The 22,538-nt window shown below is 43.3% G+C and overlaps 1 protein-coding gene across 5 annotated transcripts; it reads left to right on the top strand.

Moving 5' to 3' along the window:
• Nucleotides 1-901: 901 nt before the first annotated feature.
• Nucleotides 902-21,005, top strand: slain2 (SLAIN motif family, member 2). Of its 5 annotated transcripts, none has more exons than XM_020476078.2 (10): nt 902-1,662; nt 4,181-4,323; nt 13,653-13,826; nt 13,991-14,176; nt 14,317-14,679; nt 14,905-15,054; nt 17,620-17,751; nt 18,388-18,426; nt 18,891-19,101; nt 19,233-21,005. In XM_020476078.2, the coding sequence occupies exons 1-10, from the start codon at nt 1,190-1,192 to the stop codon at nt 19,300-19,302; spliced, it is 1,941 nt and encodes a 646-aa protein (XP_020331667.1). In that variant the 5' UTR covers nt 902-1,189; the 3' UTR covers nt 19,303-21,005. The 5 variants fall into 5 exon arrangements, with proteins under 5 accessions (XP_020331667.1, XP_020331665.1, XP_020331669.1 ...); XM_020476076.2 differs by having other exon boundaries at nt 17,617-17,751; XM_020476080.2 differs by lacking the exon at nt 17,620-17,751.
• The last annotated feature ends 1,533 nt before the right edge of the window (nt 21,006-22,538 follow it).

Here is a 22,538-nt window from a genome sequence, read left to right as displayed (position 1 = left end):
CTGACACCGCCTAGTATTTAGGTCCTGGATGGCAGGAAGTTTGGTCCCAGTGATGTACTGGGCTGTAAGCACTACCCTCTGTAGCTCCTTACGGTCGGGTGCTGAGCGATGGTGCATCTGCAGAGCTTTTTCAGGATCTGGGGACCCATGCCAAAGTCTTTTCAGTCTCCTGGGGGGTAAAGGCGTTGGAGTGCACTCTTCACAACTTTTTTTGGTATGTTTGGACCATGATAGTTTGTTTGTGATGTGGACACCAAGGAACTTGAAAGTCTCGTTCTGTGCTCCTTTTCCTGTAGTCCATGATCATCTCCTTTGTCTTGCTCACGTTGAGAGAGAGGTTGTTGTCCTGGCACCATACTGCCAGGTCTCTGACCTCCTCCCTATAGGCTGTCTCATCATTGTCGATGATCAGGCCTACATGTCGTCAGCAAACTTAATGATGGTGTTGGAGTCGTGCTTGGCTGCGCAGTCGTGGGTAAACAGGGAGTAGAGGAGGGGACTAATGTAGTGTTGTTTTTCGGCTGGAGACATAGCTGTGCAAACCTGCTACATACAGTAAGTATATTTTTCGAAAACCGTATAGCAAGCAATGATTATTGAAACGAGCGTCGGGGATTGGAGTTCACATGGTCCCACCCGTAAGCAGTGCTTCCAGGTGAGAATCCTTGGGATAAGGCAGAATGCCTTAATGCCTTGGGTTCTGGAGAGCAAAGTAAAACTGAAATCTAGACCTTTGATAAGCAACGTGTTAGCAGAAATGAGCTGATACTTAGCAGCAGTTAGCTGAAACCACCATACTTTCCTTGTACTGTATTTTAGCTCACACAATACTTTCCATTCAGTACAGTGTGTGGCATTATCGATACTGTAAACCCGAGCTTGGTTACGTGCTCGTTACCGATGTTTCACGTGATGACGTAGCCGAGCCTTGCCTGTTGGTCTTTCATAGTTGGCGACGGGAACAGCGAAAATGGCCTTAACCCTGCCTGTGTGTATGAATATTTGGAGAAGATGACGACGATGAGCCCAATAACTTATTTGAACACCAAAGTGTCTTCAGTAAACACCTAAATATTGCTTAGAGTGACTAACATATCGTGACCACCAGTGAAAAAGAGGAAACAAAAGACCACACAGCAGCGGCATTTTTATTTTGTGTTGCTGGTGGTGGCGCTAACCAACGTTAGCTATGGAGGATATCAACTCAAACATCAACGCGGACTTAGAGGTGCGGAAACTACAGGACTTGGTAAAGAAACTCGAACAACAAAACGAGCAGCTCCGTAGTCGGTCTTCGTCTGGAGCAGTGTCAGGGAACCATAGACCCCATAGTGCAGGATACGACTCTCGCTTATCAGCCGCCTCAGCGGCCGGGCTGGCCGGCTTCCCTGGGGTGGGGTTCGGCGGAACTGGCTATGGAGGGCTTTTGGAAAACTCCCGTTGTTTGAGTCCCAGACTGTCATATGATGGCATCAGTTTCAGGAGAGCATATGAGGGCGAGGGGGCATCGGCTGCCACCTCTTTCACTGGCACCAATTCCTATTTTACTGACGCAGGGGAAACACTGGGTTTTATGGATGAAGGGGAAACTTCTATATTGGATGAAGTAGAAATCCTCGATCTCGAAGACATGGATTGTCTTAACGAAGATCAAGACAGCTGGTGAGTGATACAACACGATTACACCATCTGTAATTCAAGTAGTTTAAGGGCTGTGCCAGAACACAACAGCACGCCCTATTGCATTTGGCAACCAGTGTACCTGTGCGCCCATATATGTGACACCTCAAAAGCCGAGCGCAGCTGTTCCAGACATTAGCTGTCTACGATGACAACAGCCTGGGAGGTAAATCATTCTCGCTGAAATTACTGCATAGGAATGTACAGCATGGTCATGTTCTAAATACAATAATAGCCGGCCACAGACACTGAGGTCATAACACACTGCAGACAGATTGTCTGTCGTTCATTGTTGATTGAGTGAGTGAGGGGTGGTGGTTGGAATGAAAACCAAATGGAAAGGGGATCACATGTGTGAACTGTCAACCCCCCCCCCCCCTGCACTTGTCACGTTTCATACTCGTCAATGATATATTAGTGGAACTTGGCATTCATTGTTCTGTGGTTGTTGCTCATGTGCTTTAATTAATCACAGCACTTTATTATTAGGCCTTAATCATAACATTTCATTTTAGCTGTCTTATTTATTGTCAAATTATCACCCACAAAAACTAGTAGTCATCCGTTAAGGATGACTACCGTCTTCAGCATATGGGAAGTTCAGTTCATATGTTGGCCAGTTGCACTATTTTGGTGACATGTTAGACAACTGTCATGGTAGTGGGAAGAGAGCAGTGTGCACAGTGAAATTGAAAGTTGTTTACCCAGCCAAAGCCTATGGGGAAAGTGCAAGAGCCACAACCATGGTTACCTCCTTTGTTAGAAGGATTTCCAATTTCCACACCAGCCATAATTGTATGAAAAGCGGTTGAGAGAAAGTAATTGCCCCTTTGTGAATGTGACAATGTTATAGTATCCAAATAGTTTTGAGAGCCAGGCCCAGCCACAGTTTCAACCACCACACTGAATGTCAGGATCATGTATTGTTTGTTGTGCATTTGTGGGTTATAGGGTAAGGGCCTTACACAGATTCACTTTTAGAAGTGTAGCCTAATCCTTGAAATTCGAGATGTTTGATTGGATTTGTGAGGCTGCACAAATCTCACTGCTGATCCCAACTCGAGGAAATCCCTCAAACGGTTTTAGAGAGTTACAGGGACATGAGACCTCACTGTAGAGCTGATGTGAAATAAGCCCAGTTTATAAATGAGATTTGTTTTGTTCGAGTTTGAGTTTTGTTATTAGAGCCATAGTAAGCTTTAGCCTATAATGAGGACAGTCAGTGCCCAGCTCTCTCCTCTTCTCATTCTCTAAGAGATAGGCCCTTGTCTGCCATGGTACGGTTTCAGGAATGTTATTTATTGGCATATAATGGGCATCTTGATGGTAATGGGTTGTGCTTTAGGTCAAGGATCAGAGGAGTCCAGATATAAAAAGGATAGGCACTAATGATGGCCAGACTGTCTGGATCAGTAGAGACTGCTGAGGGGAGAATGGCTCATAATAATGTCTGGAATGGAGGGAATGGAATGGTATCAAACACATGAAAACAATGTTTTTAATACCATTCCATTTATTCCTTTCCAGCCATTATTATGAGCCATTCATTCCAACCCTCAGCAGCCTCCACTGGTCTGGATAGTAATCGTGAATGGACCCTGGTAACCCCTAAACACATGATCAGCGAATGCTATATGAATGCATTGGATACAGAAACATCTTCTACTACAGTTCAAGAAACTATATTTTCTATATTTGGATGAGGAAGAAGGACCTAGAAGTTTACTATAGCCTCTCTGTACCAGTTCCCTATTGCCCCACTAACCCAATCCCCACACACACACCTCTCCTCTGGCTGGTGATTAACACAAACACAGGATTACCCATAATACTACTAACTGAGGGCTTGCCAGTCCTGGTCATAGACTGACTCCCATAATCCCGGAATTAGCATCAGACTGGATTTGCAACGGTTTAACAACTGCACAGCACCATCCTGCTTTTAGGGTTTGATTCTAAAATACAGTTCGGATGATCCATCCATGCACGTTTACAGGATAATTAGGCTTATACGCACTATGTAAAAGCATAGCCATGTGGATCCACAGCATTATTTAGGCCTAATGACTAGAGTAGGCCCAATAGGTCTATAAATCTGGTTGAACTTTGATTCTTTAAATGTTATGGTGAAAACCTCTGTGGCATACTTTTAGTTGCCTAAAGAATGTACAAAATATGTTGACTAAGCCTACATCTTTCTAATAGTAGGCCTTGGTGTTTGTGTCCAGTAGTTATCTGAGTGCTTTTCTCTGTGGCTGAGACAGAGCTCACAGTTGCTGACTCAGATTCCTCTTCCTGGTAGAAGCACTTTCTCTGTCAAAGTATAAGGCCTAAGTATCAGCCATAGCAGCTGTGATGCGATATAGGTCTAAGCAGGTTATAACACTCACCAAACCTGTATCATCAACCATCATGTATTAGATAAGAGGATGTCTTGTATTTTGTGTGCGATGTCCATTGATGTGTGTGTGTGTTAAATTAATGTGTTGTGTTCCTTCAGGCTGTATGAGGCGAAGCTCAACAGCCCACTGCAGAAAGCCTTGAGTCCCATTGTGTGGTGTCGCCAGGCTCTGGACAATCCCAGTCCTGACATGGAGTCAGCCAAGCGCTCCCTCATCCACAGACTGGACGTCACCATGTCAGGTACTGTCACCAGGCTTCTCTTCTCCTTCCTCTCCCCTCTCTTCTTCTTCTTCTCTCTCTATCTCGTCTTTTCCACACAATCATACACACATCTAGGACAAATATGCGTTTGTTTTGTCGTAGGCATATGTGCTGTATGAAAGTGTTTTCTGCATTATCATGGCCTGTATGAGTGTGTCTTTCTGTTTCCCTCTACGTATTATGAGATGATTTATTTAACCTTTTATTTAACTAGGCAAGTCAGTTAATAACACCTTTTTATTTACGATGACTGCGTACCCCGGCCAAACCCTTAAACGGACGACCCTGGGCCAATTGTGCGCCGCCCTATGGGATAATAATAGACAATCCCTTCAACCAGGATACCAAGATGCCAAATCCTCCCGGCTAAAGTGAGATGGGTTACATTTTTGGAGGTATGCTCATGTAACACCCATATTGTATTGAGCAACATTTTGCTGAAGATCACTATCCCTAAACCTGTGTGTTCTGAGTAATGATCACTGATCAGGTGTCAATAGTAGTTACGCAACACCTAAGGCTGGCACAAATATTGTATTCAACTTCATATTCAAGTAGATATAGTTTACCCAATAGCAGTTTTTCAATTTTACATGATGTGGGTAAAGTTTGTAATCATTGTATGAGCAGTACAGCACTGTCGGGAGGAGAAGCTTCATTTCCAAAAGTTGTCAGCAGTCACAGGGGAGGGGGTCACAGGGGTCACCAAAACTGTATTTTATTCATTATGTCCTAGTTAATTTACAAAGATGCATTTCAAGCTAAAATAAATATTTAACTAAAATTACAGTTATGACAAATAATCATTACTCTCAATTCCATAATCGCTACAGCCCTAGCAACACTCCAGTCACTTACCCCTAGGCGGATGGACAGACAGCATCCTCATGGGGTATCTGTCCTGTCATCCAGAGTCAACACCCGACCAGTTCCCCTCACATCCCTTCCTGTGGATTTATGTGCATCGTACACTGAAGTTAAATTCAGACTATATCAGAAGAGACTCTGGGGCTCTGGTGGGTGACAACATACTAAATGGGTATTACTATTCACAGAAGTAATGGCGGAAGGGAGAGAATCGGTGGTGGTGATATCATCATACTAGGTTAGGAGGGGATTATGTCATCCTTAAAATATGGACATGACCTAATGCTTCAGTCACTGCTGTGCCCCCCATCTCTACCTCACTCTAAGGACAAAGGGAAGTTCTACAGATCAACTGGTTGATACATTATTAGTTAGGTGTGCGTTAACCAGCAGAAAACAGTAGTGCAGTAGGCTATAGGGCTGCACCTAGGGGTTCTAGAAGTGGATTCTCAATCCTTTTAACTCATGGTGATATTACTGCTGAGATTGCAAAACTATTTGTACGTTGAAGTAGTTTCCATTAGTTATGTATGTTTCAACCTCTGTGTTGAGAAATCGTGTTTTTATCGTCAGTTTCTGTTTCAAAGAGCACCACAACCTACACTAACCATGTGTCTTGCGGTCTTTGTTGTCCAATCACAGAGCAGATACAAGTCACATGATCTGTTAGCGAGCACATGATGTGCCGCAAGGCTCAACTTCTCCGCTGTTTTGGTGCCCTGGCTACCATGCTGCAAACAGCGTGAAGCAAACCTGTGCACATGCGCAGATATTGTGTGAGAGCCAAGTCTTGCACCAAACTCATCTCAACCTCTGCAGTGCTGCTCGTCGCAATGTTTTTTACCTTTAACAAGGGTTCACCCACCTGGTGACTGGGTTCTATCTGCCTATACCTGAGGGAAGAAGAGGTAGACAGCTGTCGGACATGGCTGCACGTCAACCACATGACAAGCCGAGCAGGCCTAGGCGTGTACTATGCATCTTGTGTGGTTGTACTGTTTGTGGGCTCCTCAGTGACACCCTTTATGGCTGCTGGCTCCTTTCTACCACACCCCTCTCTCTTTACCATGGCGTCGTGTGAGGATTGTGTTTGTTCTGGTGAAGGAATTTTACAGAGCAGGGCATCGCGTCTGGCTCATGACTAATATAATACACAGGTTGGTTGTAGATTTGGACCACATCATAAGATTATATTCAATGCTTTCTGGAAAATCCTTTCAGAGGTTTGAGCCTTCAATGTCCCTGTGAAATTCTGCAAAACTAGATTCTGGTCATTGTTATAACATTATACAACTGGAAGCATGGCCCAGAAAGGGACTATACTGCCAGTACCAGACCTGTAATGCTGGGCTATATTCAGAATGTAGCCCATGTAGAACTGTGCTTGAAAACTGTCCACAGATTCCATCCAGTTCTTCTCTACAGCAGAAAGTCAGCCCATAACCCCAGGCTGATAGCTGGCCTATCCAGCCATGCTCGCCCTAACATGTAGTTACAATTTCAGTACTTAAATTATAATGGATTGGATATCCCCGCCTTCTCTAGGTCATGTTCTTTCATGACCTAGAGTTCACTTGTTAATCTCTCTCCCCTGATTTTTGTTTTTCTTTCTCTCCCTGAGCCACACAATTATGTTGCCTGCTCCTCATGTGAAATGCTAAGAGCTACACTATGTGGACACCTGCTCTTCGAACATTCCAAAATCATGAGCATTAATATGGAGTAAAAAATATATCACTAGCCACTTTAAACAGTGCTACTTAATATAATGTTTATAATGTTTACAAACCCTACATTACTCATCTCATATGTATATGTATATACTGTACTCTATCATCTACTGCATCTTTATGTAATACATGTATCACTAGCCACTTTAAACTATGCCACTTTGTTTACATACCCTACATTACTCATCTCATATGTATATACTGTACCATCTACTCCATCTTGCCTATGCCGTTCTGTACCATCACTCATTCATATGTCTTTATGTACATATTCTTTATCCATTTACACTTGTGTGTGTATAAGGTATTCGTTTTGGAATTGTTAGGTTAGATTACTCGTTGGTTATTACTGCATTGTCGGAACTAGAAGCACAAGCATTTCGCTACACTCGCATTAACATCTGCTAACCATGTGTATGTGACAAATAAATTAGATTTGATTTTGAGTTGATTCCCCACTTTGCTGCTGTAACAGCCTCCACTCTTCTAGGAAGGCTTTCCTCTAGGTGTTGGATCATTGCTGCGGGGACTTGCTTCCATTCAGCCACAAGAGCATCAATGAGGTCGGGTTAATGATGTTGGGCGATTAGGCCTCGCTCGCAGTTGCCTTTCCAATTCATCCCAAAGGTGTTCGAGGGGGATGAGGTGGGGGCTCTGTGCAGGCCGGTCAAGTTCTTCCACACCAATCTCAACAAACCATTTCTGTATGGACCTTGCTTTGTGCACAGGAGCAGCATTGTCATGCTGAAACAGGAGGGCCTTCCCCAAACTGTTGCCACAAAGTGTTGGAAGCACAGAATCGTCTATAATGTCATTATATGCTGTAGTGTTAAGATTTCCCTTCACTGGAACTAAGGGACCTAGCCTGAACCATGAAAAACAGCCCCTCCTCCACCAAACTTTACAGTTGGCACTGCTTTCGGGCAGGTAGGGGTCTCCTGGCATCCGCCAAACCCAGATTAGTCCTTTGGACTGTCAGATGGTAAAGCATGCTTCATCACTGCAGAGAACGTGTTTCCACTGCTCGAGCGTCCAAAGGCGGCGAGCTTTACACCACTCCAACTGACGCTTGGCATTGCGCATGGGGATCTTAGTCTTGTGTGCGGCTGCTCGGCCATGGAAACCCATTTCATGAAGCTCCCAACTAACAGTTATTGTGCTGCCGTTGCTTCCAGAGGCAGTTTGGAACTCGGTAGTGAGTGTTGCAACTGAGGACAGGCGATTTGCGCTACGCACTTCAGCTCTCGGTAGTCCTGTGCCCATGTGTGTCCTTCCACTTTGCGACTGAGCCGTTGTTGCTCCTATATGTTTCCACTTCACAATACAGTTGACCGGGGCAGATGTAGCAGGGCAGACATTTGACGAACTGACTTGTTGGAAAGGTGGCATCACTATGATGACACATTGAAAGTCACTGAGCTATTCAGTACGGGTCATTCTACCGACAATGTTTCTCTATGGAGATTGCATGGCTGTGTGCTCGATTTCATCAGCAACAGGTGTGGCTGAAATAGCCAAATCCACTCATTTGAATGGTTGTCCACCTACTTTTAGTCATGTAGTGTAGCTATCCCAGTCAGTCTCAAGAACCTTTTCTTTTTCACTTTATGGAGGCTTCAATGCAAAGTATTGTTTACATTTCCTTTGTCTAGCTGTTTAATTAGACCAAACAATCCTTTTTTCTGTTGGTTACAGACTTTATGCTGTCTAAGCTAATTCCACTGGAAACTGGAGGTTCTGCAGTCAAACCATCAGCTGGGAAAGAGCTTTTATTACTGCTAGTCTCTTGACAAAGATGAATGGAAATAGTGGTTATTAGGGCTGGGACCTCACCATACTTAGGTACCAATTGCTATTCAATGTTCCAAACATGTTACCCACCATGTGTCTATTACAGAGGGACAAGAGAGAGCCATTAAAAAATGTGTTTTGATCAGTCAGAGAAATGAAAGTGCTGAAAACAAATAGGCTCCCAATTTAAAAAGATGAAGAACAATCTATGAAGGAAAAATAGAGTTTTGGGGCAAGTACAGCCAACTAGCGCAAAAATAATATTGTCGAAACTATATTCCCTTGCACATTTTGGGGAATATTCAGAGATGGAAACCTTCTGTGAGAATTAACGGGAATATATGGGAATTAATAGTAATACCATTTAAATGTAGATGTTTTTTGCATTGGATATATTTACCATATCATATGGAGACAGAAACATAAACCTTTTACCTTATCATAAGTAGACATAATTACAAATGATTAAATCCTTCCAATAGAAATGTAAAATGAACTTTAATTAAATGAGTTGACTCTTCACATGGGATGATTTCACTGAACAACAAAAGAAAGGGAATATTTAATGATCCAACGCATCTCCCAAAAACATTTTAAATGTAAAATTATAGTCTAGAAACTAAAGCTTTGGTTGTCTTCCTCTCAGGCTTCCATGTCTTCTCCCTGGACCTTCTCAATATCCTCCTCTTGATCATCAGACTCTGAGGCCTCATCTTCACTGTCACTTTCCAACCTTGTTGAGGATGAGAAAAAGCCTCAGATTTGTCCAGATGGCCACCAATTTTTCAACCCTTGTATTGGTCAGCCTGTTGTGTGCTTTGGTGTGTGTTCCCCCAAACAAGGACCAGTTGCACTCTGAGGCAGCTGATGTTGGTGGGATTTAGAGTATGATGGAGGCAACAGGGGAAAGAGCCTCAGATCCACAAAGACCCTTCCACCAGGTGGCTGATGAGATATGTTGGCACGACTGCCATATTGCATCTCCACCCCAAAGCCCTTGCTTGGAAGTGTACTTCGCCAGACTGCCAAGAACCTTGCCCTCTTCCAGGCCAAGGTGGCGAGACTCGGTGATGATGACACCATAGGCCTTGTTGATCTCTGCACCAGACAGGATACTCTTGCCAGCATACTTGGGGTCCTACATGGGCCCTGCGGCGTGTATGGGCATCAGGCATAAGTCTTCACGCTTTTTGATGTATTTCAGAACTGCAGTTTCCTCTGCTTGGAGCAACAGGGAAGTGGGCAGGGCAGTACGGATTTCTTCTCTTACATCTGCAAGCAGAGTCTGAACATCAGACAGGATGGCATTGTCTCCCTCAATCCATGCAATGGCTACTGCTATAGGTTTCAGGCTGCTTACCACTCTCTCCTAAAATATATAATACAGGAGGATCCTCTTGATGGGGCTGTCCATATCGGCAGACTGTGATATGGCCATTTTTTTTGGAGACACTCCTTCCCCTCCCCAACGGGTGTTGCTGGGCAGCTTCAATGTGGTACTCTTATTCTTCTCACTTTGCTTGGTGAGGTAGATTGCTGCTATAACTTGATGACCCTTCACATACCTAACCATTTCCTTGGCTCTCTTGTAGAGTGTATCCATTGTTTTCAGTGCCATTATGTCCTTGAGGAGCAGATTCAATGCATGAGCAGCACAGCCAATGGGTGTGATGTGAGGGTAGGACTCCTCCACTTTAGACCAAGCTGCCTTCATGTTCACAGCATTGTCTGTCACCAGTGCAAATACCATCTGTGGTCCAAGGTCATTGATGACTGCCTTCAGCTCATCTGCAATGTGGAGACCGGTGTGTCTGTTGTCCCTTGTGTCTGTGCTCTTGTAGAATACTGGTTGAGGGCTGGTGATGTAGTTAATTATTCCTTGCCCATAAACATTCGTCCACCCATCAGAGATCATTGCAATACAGTCTGCCTTCTCTATGATTTGTTTGACCTTCACTTGAACTCTGTTGAACTCTGCATCCAGCAAATGAGTAGATAAAGCATGTCTGGTTGGAGGGGTGTATGCTAGGCAAAGAACATAGCAGTACAATAGTCATTTACAACATTAACAATGTCTACACTGTATTTCGGATCAATTTGATGTTATTTTAATGGACAAAAAATTTGCTTTTCTTTCAAAAACAAGGACATTTCTAAGTGACCCCAAGGTTCTGAATGGTAGTGTATGATTTGGCACAGTATTTGCAAATGTACACAGCTTTTTCTTCTACATTCGCTGCAGTGAAATGTCTCCACACATCAGATAGTGCCCGTGGCATTTTCCTGTAAAGATTAGGAAATAAATGTGTAAAAAAAAAATATATATATATATATATATATATATATATATATATATATATATATATATATATATATATATATATATATATATATATATATATATACACACAATTCCATGTGCAGATAAATAGTTAATTAGTTAGATTGAACAACTCTTTTTGTAAGATAAATGTTTTATAATGAAACATGTATGGAAACAGGTGAATTAACACTCCTCACTTAGCAGGGTCAAGTAAGTTAAAACCGACATGGTAGCAAAAACTAACTAGCAGAAATCGTTAAAAAGTTAGAAATGATTTAAACACATTTCGGTGTAGGCTACTATTTACTAGTTAACAAATGTCATATAAAATATATTCACCCCACCCAGTATTGTAATCAAAACTTACCAGAAAGCATGTAGTCCTTGGCTCAGACAGTGTAGTAGTGTGAGCTCAATAACATCTCATTAGTGTGCAAGATCTTGAGAATCAGCTGTACATGTGATGGAAGAATGCACTGTGCATGCAGAGGGTTGTAATTCCATTGAATTGGGGATAGTTTAACCAAAATATGCCACAAGACCTAGAATTGCCTTACGTGTATCCCACAAAAAAAAACTTAACTTCCCATGGAAAAATTCTGGAAATTTACCGAAAAGTTTGACCCTTTGCAGCCCTACTCCTGCTTTCCTGCATTTCCTCAACTTCGTAGTGTTACGGGATGGTTTTTAGCATGGAGGGAGCAAGTGTTAAATGTTGAGTAAGCACCTCTGTATGATAGGTATATAAATGTTAACCATTATTTCGTTTTTTTTTTTTTTTTGCATGGTTTGTTTTAGTACAGTGTTTTAGGACAACACTATTTAAATTTGTCCCAGTGCTGCAGATCCCTGCTGAGAGGGAGCCAGTAGTCTGACTGTCTGTTACTCCTACTGATTTACTGTTCCATCTAATCACCTCCTAGCCCTTAACTCATTCACCCCTGGCTAGTCTGGCACAATTGGATACATGGGGAACATCTCTGAATGCACCCTCTGGAACTCTGTCCTTTCCTTGTGGTTTATAACTGCAGTAATCTCCCCATTGGGACCACCAGAGGTTGACCTCAACAATGTGTTGCCAGGGGTTGTTTTCTGGGTCACAGATGACACAGACCCATGGAGGTGCAACTCAGAGGCTGGTAGCTCACTGTGTTGGATCCCTGTCTGCTCTCTCGGAGTGTGAGGACCTATATCCTGTAGGCCTATAGGTATACTGTTGATCATCCCATAACACAACATATCTCAGCTATAACTACCTCTGTCAGCACTAGGAGTTTGGACATAATCTGAACTACAGACACGTTTTGTCTCTGGTGAGGTCACTGTTTTAGATATGTTAGACACTTATCATGAGCTTATCTGCAAATCCACAGAGGACAAAGTGATCAAGAAGTGTGTAAGAAGAGTACTTGTGTCCCTGGTTAAAGCCTAAGTGTGCAGGTGGTTCTGTGGTAGTCTCATGTTGTGATCCTAGTATTCCTCAGTGGCTGATCTCTAAGGAAGTGAGTGAGTTGAGTGGACATGTTATTTTGAGAGAGGGTAGGAGAGAGAGGGAGAGAATGTGTTGTTTGTTCTATGTTGCGCTGCATGTGCTCACTGCTCATTGTTTGTCTGTATTGTAAGTGTTTTTAATAACCTGCCCAGGGACTGTGATTGAAAATCAGCCGGCTGGCTAAAACCGGCACTTTTACTGAAACGTTGATTAATGTGCACTGTCCCTGTAACAATAAACTCAAACAGAAAGGAGAGCGAATTGATAATTAAAGGCTACTTTCCAGTCACCACCCAGCTGTGTAAACGCATCTAGACAGGGGAAAAAGGGAGAGAGAGTGATGAGCAAACGAGTGGCCCTGGAGATTGGAGTGTATGCAGCACTGCTGGCTGAGCCGAGTGGGGCTGCAGTACAACAGTCAACAGTAATGGCTATTGGCTAATGCGTTGTATCTCTGTCAGAGCAGCCAGCCAGCCAGGCCTGGTCTAATGACTCAGCTAAGGGAGGGTCCATGGTGAGCCTGCCTCCATGGGACTGACTAACTGACTGGTTGTATAGAGTCTCTGTGGAGAGCTGGATAGATATCACAGTGCTGCTCTCACTGTGTACTACTGAGTGAATAGACCGTATTGTTAACTCTTTCTCCAGTCTGTCATAAAGACGCCCACGCCTGCCATGTGTTTTAAGTGACTCTAAAATGTGCACCACTGTCAACACACTACAGAGGAGAGGACTCAAAGAGAACTTGTGTGTGACTGTGTACTATGTACTGTGCACATTTAGTGTTTGTGTCAGTGGTTGGTATAATGCAGCTTGTGAGGGGGCAACCGGTAATGCCTGCAATGACTTCCCATATTATCCCAGTGAATGACTGGTTATTACGATGTAGCTTGATGGCTGTACAACAGTCCCTTATGTGGTGAAGATATAGGCTTTATCACAGTATGTTTATGGCAATTCTTATTTATGTATTATTTGTATTGTATTTGTGAGACATTCTAATGCACTGTTGGTGATAGTAACATAAGCATTTTGCTGCACCAGCCATAACACCTGAAAATAGGTGTAAATGACCAATAAACTTTGACTTGAATTCTCTCCACAGCAAACAAGCGTAGGAGCCTGTATGGATGTCCCTACAGTCCCCAGGTGAACTACGGAAGCCCATACTGCACAAACACAGCTAACAGCCCCTACAGCAGTGGCTTCAACTCCCCATCATCCACCCCCAGTAGGGTGCCCATCGTCAGACAGCAGCTGATGCTCCCCGTCAACCAGGGTACTGTACACTAGCATATAAAGCCTGTCTTTAACTCTCCTTCCGTGGCCTTCTCTCTTGTTCTTTATGTTAAAACATAAGCTTTAGTTGACAGCTTTGTTTAGACCTACAGGTGTGTGTGTGTGTTGGACCAGTATGAACACCTAATGTGTGTGTCCCAGCAGCTCACCAGCAGCAGCGTGGTGGCTCAGTAGAGAGAGAAAGGAACCCCCCAGCGGTCAGCCCTCAGTCTTCAATAGACAGTGAGCTGAGCACCTCAGAGATGGACGAGGACTCTGTAGGATCCTCCACGACATACAAGCTCAACGACGTCACTGATGTACAAATCCTGGCTCGCATGCAGGAGGAGAGTACGTACCATCTTCTAACTCTGTCCGTCTGTCTGGGAAAAACATTTACCCACCAGTCAGTGATGCGGTGTGTTTATACTGTCTTCCTCAGTACACACTACAAGCGGTGTATGTCTAACCGTCTGTGTGTGTGTTTCCAGGTCTTCGGCAGGACTATGCTGCCACAGCGTCCAGACGGAGCTCTGGTTCGTCCTGCCACTCTCTGAGACGCAGCACCTTCAGTGACCAGGAACTGGACGCCCACAGTCTAGAGGACGATGAGGAGGCTGTACACCCCGCCTTCCACATCCCCTCAAACCGCTTTTCCCCCTCCCCCAGACACTCCCCTCACGCCTCCCCCAGAAACTCTCCCCGCTCCCGTTCCCCCGCACGCTCCCTGGAGTACAGCCACCCCCACAGCCGAGGCTCCCCGCAGCCAATCATCAGCCGGCTGCAGGCACCACGTCACTCCCTGCAAAGCCACACACCCCAAGACCTGCAGACCAACGTGGTGAAGAACGAAGGTAAGGAGAGGCTGGCTCACTACACCTCAGGACTACCTCCTGAGGATTGAGAGACTAGATGGGAAATGGTTTTGTTCATAGTTATCTGAAGGACAAATTATATGATTCAATTATATAGTCTGATTCAAATTAGGACCACTGCTGGTCAAAGGTCATGTGTAATTCTGGGCCAATGTGTAGTTGTTCAGTCCTGTTTTCAGTTTTCCTTTGTTGTGTTGTTTGTAGAAAAGCTGAGACGGAGTCTTCCTAACCTGACCCGCTCCAACGTGGCACAGCAGGGTCCAGAGCCCGTCAAGAACAGCAGGAGCTTTGAGTCCAACCTGCAAGTGCCAAACGGAGGCTCACCCAGACACCAGGCAGTCAGTCAGTCTGCCAGTGAGTACTACATACACAATGTTTATCATATCGCTTGTTCACTCAGTAATAGCAATCTGAGACATTCTGTCATTTTCATATTATTCTCTCTTGTATATTGACATAACATTTTTGTTTCTCAAGCATATTCAACATCACAAATGTTATGAAAGGAATAATGTGTAGTGTTATAGTTTTGTGATGTAGCTAGTCAGTGTGTGAGTGGGTATACCATACATCCCTCTCAGGCTCCTCCTTATTAAACCTCTATTGCTTTGTACTGTCTTGGCTTTGATGGTTTGGGATTCTCTCTCCTTTTGATTCATTTCACTATTTGAATCATTTCTCCTTCTGTGCATTCTTCTCCTTTTTATCCAAATCAATTATAATCCAGATTGAAAAGTAGATTATTGTGGTGATTTAGAATGCAGAGAGAACTGAGTAAAAGACTGAAGGTTATTTTGATATCGCCACCAACTGAATTCTCATAGTTAATCTCTTACTGTCTAATCACACCTACTCATTCAAGGGTTTTTCTTTATTTTGAATGTTTTCAACATTGTAGAATAATAGTGAAGACATCAAAACAATTAAATAACATATGGATTCATGTAGTAACCAAAAGTGTTAAACAAATCAAAATATATTTTATATTTGAGATTCTTCAAAGCAGCCACCCTTTGCCTTGATGACAGCTTGGCACACTCTTGGCATTCTCTCAACCAGCTTCACCTGGAATGCTTTTCCAACCGTCTTGAAGGAGTTCCCACATGCTGAGCCCTTGTTGGCTGCTTTTACTTCACTCTGCGTTCCAACGCATCCCAAACCATCTCAAGTGGGTTGAGGTCGGGTAATTGTGGAGGCCAGGTCATCTGATGCAGCACTCATCACTCTCCTTCTTGGTCAAATAGCCCTTACACAGCCTGGAGGTGTGTTGGGTCATTGTCCTGTTGAAAAACAAATTATATTCCCACTAAGCGCTAACTAGATGGTTGGCGTATTGCTGCAGAATGCTGTGGTAGCCATGCTGGTTAAGTGTGGCTTGAATTCTAAATAAATCACAGACTGTTTCACTGCAAAGCACCATCACACCATCTCCTCCTCCATGCTTCACGGTGGGAACCACACATGCGGAGATAATCCATTCACCTACTCTGCGTCTAACAAAGACACAGAGGTTGGAATCAAAAATCTCACATTTGGGCTCATCAAACCAAAGGACAGATTGTCACTGTTCTAATGTCCATTGCTCATGTTTCTTGGCCCAAGCAAGTTTCTTATTATTATTGGTGTCCTTTAGTAGTGGTTTCTTTGCAGGAATTTGACCATGAAGGCCTGATTCACAGTCTCCTCTGAACAGTTGATGTTGAGATGTCTGTTACTTGAAGTCTGTGTAATTTCTGAGGCTGGTAACTCTAATGAACTTATCCTCTGCAGCAGAGGTAACTCTGGGTCTTCCTTTCCTATGGCGGTCCTCATGAGAGCCAGTTTGATCATAGAGCTTGATGGTTTTTTTGCGACTGCACTTGAAGAAACGTTCAAAGTTCTTGAAATTTTCCGGATTGACTGACCTTCATGTCTTAAAGTAATGCTGGACTGTCATTTCTCTTTGCTTATTTGAGCTGTTCTTGCCATAATATGGACTAGATCTTTTACCAAATAGGGCTATCTTCTGTATACCACCCCTACCTTGTCACAACACAACTGATTGGCTCAAATGCATTAAGAAGGAAAGAAATTCCACCAATTAACTTTTAATAAGGCACACATGTTAATTGAAATGCATTCCAGGTGACTACCTCATGATGCTGGTTGAGAGAATGCCAAGAGTGTGCAAAGCTGTCATCAAGGCAAAGGGTGGCTATTTGAAGAATCTCAAATATAAAATATATTTTGATTTGTTTAACACTTTTTTTTGGTTACTACATGATTCCATTTGTGTCATTTCATAGTTTGTCTTCACCATTATTCTACAATGTAGAAAATGGTAAAAAATAAAGAAACTCTTGAATGAGTGGGTGTGTCCAAACTTTTGACTTGTACTATATGAGCAATATACATATGTTCTGTACTATCCTGTACTATATCACTGTTGTATTGTTTCGCTCTTGACACTGGCTGATAATAGGGGTAATCTCCTTTACCTTTCAGGGCTTCTTCTGGTTGTGGTGTGCATTGACATCACTATCCCTGCCTCTCTCTATCTGACTGCAGAGCATGTGCTGCCTTTCACCCACCCCTCTCTTTCTGCCGAGGCACTGGCTGTGGTTTGGCCTAGTGTTGGCCCAGCTTGACTTCAGTACTTTACCCCTGGCAATCTCTCTGGACTGTGAATGTCTGGCTGCAGCACCCCCTAGTGTTTCAGGCTGCTATTATACCTTTGCCTGAGAATGATACTCACTAAGCCAGGCTTGGCTGATTTTTACAATGGCTGACCTGCCTCACTGACACACCCCTCCTTCCTCTTCGGCTGCCTGGCTCAACTCTATAATCTCCTTTCCCTGGTCCAGTAACCATAACAGTACAGCAGGTCAGAGTAAGGGCTGACTCTCTCTCCCCAACTGTCATCTCCATTTCTCCCAGTAGCCCAGCACTCCTCCACTCCACTCCACTCCCGGTACTCGACTCCCCCTCGCTCCTCCCAAACAGGAATTCCCCCTCGATCCTTACAGTCCCCGAAACCCAAACAGCACCTCCAAAGCCCTTCTTCTCTGCGAGGTAAAAGCCTGCCAGTGCCTGGGATCATTCACCTTACGAGTTAAAGTTCCTACATACTCACACATCCTCAGTAATACACACGACCACATTCTTTACCAAACGTAAAGCATTTTGTGTTTTACTGTGACTGGTTGGCTGTGTGCCTGCCTGTGTGACGTACCTGCATGCACTCAACCAAATATAAAGTGCCAGAAGATTTGCCAGCCAAGTAATTGTTTTCTAGGATGGTCAGGGTAGGCAGCTTCTGGTTGGGAGTGTGGTCTTGAAAGTTTGAGTGTTTCCATGGTGTTGCTGGGTCTTGTCTGGAACAGAACTCTTATCTCCCCTACTGGTGATGGGGAGAACCTGCTGAGAAACCCTGTGGTTCTGGAATGGCTTTGGGCTCACAGACCTCAAGGCTGTTTCCGATAATATCAGTTTCTAACCAAACTGCAGTCACTCCTCCTGAACTCTTCGTGGTAATGGTTGCGGATTGGTTTGTATTAGTAGCTAGTTAGTATGTGATGTACTGTTATTGAAAAGTATAGGCTCTAGAAGACTTCTTAGTCCAGAGATCTTTTTCCATCCATGTCATCTTGCACTTTCTCCTGCTGTTCTGAATGAAGTCAAATCTCTCCTATCTTCATCTTTGTTTAGTCCATCTTTCCTGTTGCTTTGGAGAAGAAGGTGATTTCAGTGAGTATTCACTGATCATGCTCCCAACTTTTATATATTGTGTTTGTGGTTTCATGGTGTGTTAATGTTGTGGTATTATCTGTGCCCTCCCTATCTCTGGAGGGCATGTGTGCCTCATCCATCCTACACATCAACTATTATAGTGGTTCTTTGTAGTCTGTGTAAATACTTAATACAAGGCCTCTTATCTTCATTCAATGTTTCCTTTTCCTTGGTTTCATGGGTCTTGTAATTTTAATGCAAAATTCCGTTATCAAATTATTTAAAGAATTATTCTGAATACATATTAGGTAATAGTCTACATGTTATTTCTCATACGTGCCTCTGGTCATTGTTGTTAATTGCTCAGTGGTGAAATACTGAGAATGATGTAGATCTCTGTTGTGTGTATAGTGAAGTGTCATCCTACATTCCATCTGTTCTTAATATAGTGTACTGTACTGACCCGTCTCTTGCTTGTCCAGTCCCTTCTCCCAGTAAGCTGCGAACCCCGGCCACTCCGTCTCCCCTGGCCCTGAGGCAACCTGTGAAGGCCACGTCTATCCCTGGCTCTGGAGCCTCCACCCCCACACGCTCCCTGGGCCCAGCACGCAGCGGCCTGCCCCGGCCCAGTGCAGGAGGGGGGGGAGGCGGCATCCCCGTGCCTCGCAGCAAACTGGCCCAGCCAGTACGCAGGTAGGTACACACATTACAAACAGCTTCAAGGCAAGTATAGTTGTCAGTTGATTGCAGGTGTATCAGACCTTTTTAGTCTTGCCTAATGCCTCACATAACTAATCTGTTTCTCTGGTTCTTCTCTTCCTCAGGTCTCTACCTGCCCCTCGGACCTACAATGGTGGACGGGAAGGAGATAACTGGAGGGAGGGTTGCTACTGAGGCTGGCCTGGTCAGCAGGGGGCACTATGTGGCCCCCTGATCAGCACAGAGGCAGACCAACATTACAATGCGGCACTTTATCAACCAAGATTACTTTTACCATGAATTAAGGAATAAACTATAACAAAGACAAAGTCAAATTCGTCTTTTGTCTTACTATCATGAGGAACATGATCTGAACAGCTGAAGCAACATGGTGTGTGTCTGTGTGGAGTAGATCTGAAGGGGCAGGGCTGGGAGGCGGAAGCCTAGACAGAATGCCAAAGAAACCAGCTGAGCTCCAGCATCCCGGTGCCACCAGAGGGCACTCTCATCTGCCTCAGTGTGTCTGTTCAGCAATCAGTCAATAAGTCTTCACAAAATGCTTCTCTCCGTCTATTTTTTCACCTCCCTCAGGTTGAAGTGTTTGTACAAATTTCTCTTTTTGCAGTCTGTTCTCAACAGATGCCTTTGTCAGAGATCTCTATGATGATGCTGTGCAGGTAAAATGTTCCCTTAATGTTAAAGAATTGTGAACATTTTACGAAGTTTTGTCAAATCATAGTTTTTTCCTCTTGTGAATGAACTAGAATGTATTGAAATGTTTGACATTATTTATTCAAATCATTATTTAAAGAGTTCATTTTCCAAATATCCATATTCAGTATTTGTTTTCTATTGATTTGAATATATTTTTTAAAAATCAAAACCTCTACTGCAAAGCTAATTCTCCAAAGTATTTTTTAGATGGTTTCATAACAGGACATTTGAGTGTTGATGTTTTTATGTTGATAACACAGGTGACTGGTAGAAACAGGCCAAAGCCCCATCCCAGACCTAATCAGAACTATGGTTTTATCCTGTATCGACTATCACATCTGTTTCAGGGCTGGCTAGTGATGTTGAGCTGCGCCAGTCAATGGCAGTAGTCACAATCTCAATCCAGATCTACTTCTGGTTTGGTTAGTTAATTCTATTGCTTTCCACCATTAGATTAATATGCCATTGCAACATCCAGACAATATAGTCAGAGATATGTATCCCAGTAAAATATATAAAATCCAACCCTTGTAGCCATGAGACCTGAGCATGCAGCAAAGGCTTGATGTAGTTCATTTAAAACCTGCAACAATATTGTCAGTGTATGTTATGTCAAGACGGAATAAATGATCCTAATATCTTAAAATTATAATGGAAAAGTTCAATAGGTTAGTGGCCATTGCCACTTGTGCTTTAAAATAAATCAGGAGTGCTGAGATTCATAGGGATGGTATTAGTGTGCCAGAAATTAATGAACTAGTGCCTATTACTTTCAAGTTTAACTTTATTTTGAATGTGCTTTTTATCTGTTCATTTATCCTCACGTGCCAGTGTCATGGTTTGCCAATATCATTTGTCTTTGTATTTCTGCTTGATTTTGTTTGGGTTAATATACTTTTAATTTTGTAATTGTATCAACAATACATTTATACTTGCTTTTGGAAAAAGTATATGCGCCTTGATATTTATAACTAATTACTCATTCTTTAAATGAAACTATTTAAGAGCGAGGTGCCACTGTATGTCAAGGTTTGGATTTAAAGGAACGCTTGGGCTATTTTTGCGAATACATCCCACACCATTGTGTGATTTTGTTTTTTCATAATGATTTTTTAAAATCCACCTACATGACATTCAGTTTCCCTGTGTAAACTCACATTTCAAGTAAAAAAAAGTTGAACTGTTCTTGTCTATTGTGTCATGACGAATAGGGCCATTTCATTCAAACTCTTGTCAATTCAGGGCATTCATTGAAATGCAATCCATAAAAAGAAAGACTGGAGCGTTACTGGCAACGTTCCAGGTCATCCATAGTGTTTCAGTTCATTTCCTGCTCCTGGCGGGTCCTGCATTGATGTACCATATCAATATATGCGTAAAAGATGCTGCTTTCTCATTGATGTGATTTATCAGCTGTTGTGGCAACAAATAATCCATTATCCCCACTCATTAGGCATCTTGTTGCTTTACCAATCCATTAGGCTTGGGGAGAAAGTGCTCCTGTCTGGGTTTTAGGGATTGATTTGGCCAGGAAAGATGGTCTTCTCCAACCTGGAAAGCTGTCATTTAGGGCCCGATTCAGATGTACGCCTTTCTTAAGCACGTCTCAGTAGTTGGTATTCAGACTTAGCTCATGCATGTGCTTTGCAGGTGTGGTTCCCTTGGAGTTTACCATGTCCGGAAATGAATTCACCATTTTCTGTATTCGGAGTTCACTCAAACATTTGAGTTTCCCGGTTGGAGAGGACAATCACAGACAGAAGGGATAACCCAGTCATGTCACATGGGCTATAAAGCTGAAGCATCCATTAGAATGTTCTGACCTCCAAATATGGTAGTGAGAGGGTGGAACTAGGTGAAACTGGGCCAACATTCTGCCAATTTTCTCATCGATGAAACATTGATCTCAATAAATGTTTCTGTTCCCAAATCTAGATTGTTACGAACACAGGGCTCCCGCGTGGAGCAGCGGTCTAAGGCACTGCATCTCAGTGCTAGAGGTGTCATTACAGACCCTGGTTTGATTCCAGGCTGCATCACATCCGGCCGTGATTGGGAGTCCCATAGGGCGGCGCACAGCCTCGTCCGGGTCTGGCCAGGGTAGGCCGTCATTGTAAATAATAATTTGTTCTTCACTGACTTGCCTAGTTAAATTAATCAAATAAAATGCACTAGGTTTTATAGACTTGATGCTTTTCCAAAGTGTTTTTGTATTGTTAAGGAATGCAAGGTCAAATTGAGTTTGTGCACACGCGCACTTCCTAGAGGAGGTGTTCGCTAGAGGAAATATGCAAATACACACTACAACGCACCAATAGAATCTCGCTAGCTCGTGCTTGGCTTTGCCCACCTCCTTGCTTGTTCTGCCCACTATGCTTCATTTGCACCCATTGTAAAGGAAACAGATGAACAAACCATCTTGGGTTTGTTCAAAATATCTTTGGGACCATCCAGAGTCCATCAAAGAACAGGAAGGAGGTGGTCACAACCGGCCGTGATTGGGAGTCCCATAGAGTGGCACACAATTGGCCCAGCGTTGTCCGGGTTAGGGTTTGGCCGGGGTAGGCCGTCATTGTAAATAAGAATTTATATCCATTTTCATTTCAAAGAGGTCTGATTACCTCCAGGTATACATCACTATACACTGAACAAAAATATAAATGCAACATGCAGCATTTTTCTAAGATTTTACTGAGTTCCATTTCATATATGGAAAT

Source organism: Oncorhynchus kisutch, linkage group LG13 (assembly GCF_002021735.2).
Source record: "Oncorhynchus kisutch isolate 150728-3 linkage group LG13, Okis_V2, whole genome shotgun sequence".
Lineage (NCBI taxonomy): Eukaryota > Metazoa > Chordata > Actinopteri > Salmoniformes > Salmonidae > Oncorhynchus > Oncorhynchus kisutch.
The sequence above is the reverse complement of the archived record's forward strand: the minus strand, read 5'-3'. Positions and strand labels throughout refer to the sequence as shown.

What these genes read in the sequence shown, in the direction of transcription:
- slain2 (XM_020476076.2), top strand. Translation starts at nt 1,190, where the DNA reads ATGGAGGATATCAACTCAAACATCAACGCGGACTTAGAGGTGCGGAAA. An exon ending in GATGCTCCCCGTCAACCAGG is followed by an intron (nt 13,827 to 13,990) that starts GTACTGTACACT and finishes GTGTCCCAGCAG; the next exon opens with CTCACCAGCAGCAGCGTGGT. An exon ending in CAACGTGGTGAAGAACGAAG is followed by an intron (nt 14,680 to 14,904) that starts GTAAGGAGAGGC and finishes TGTTGTTTGTAG; the next exon opens with AAAAGCTGAGACGGAGTCTT.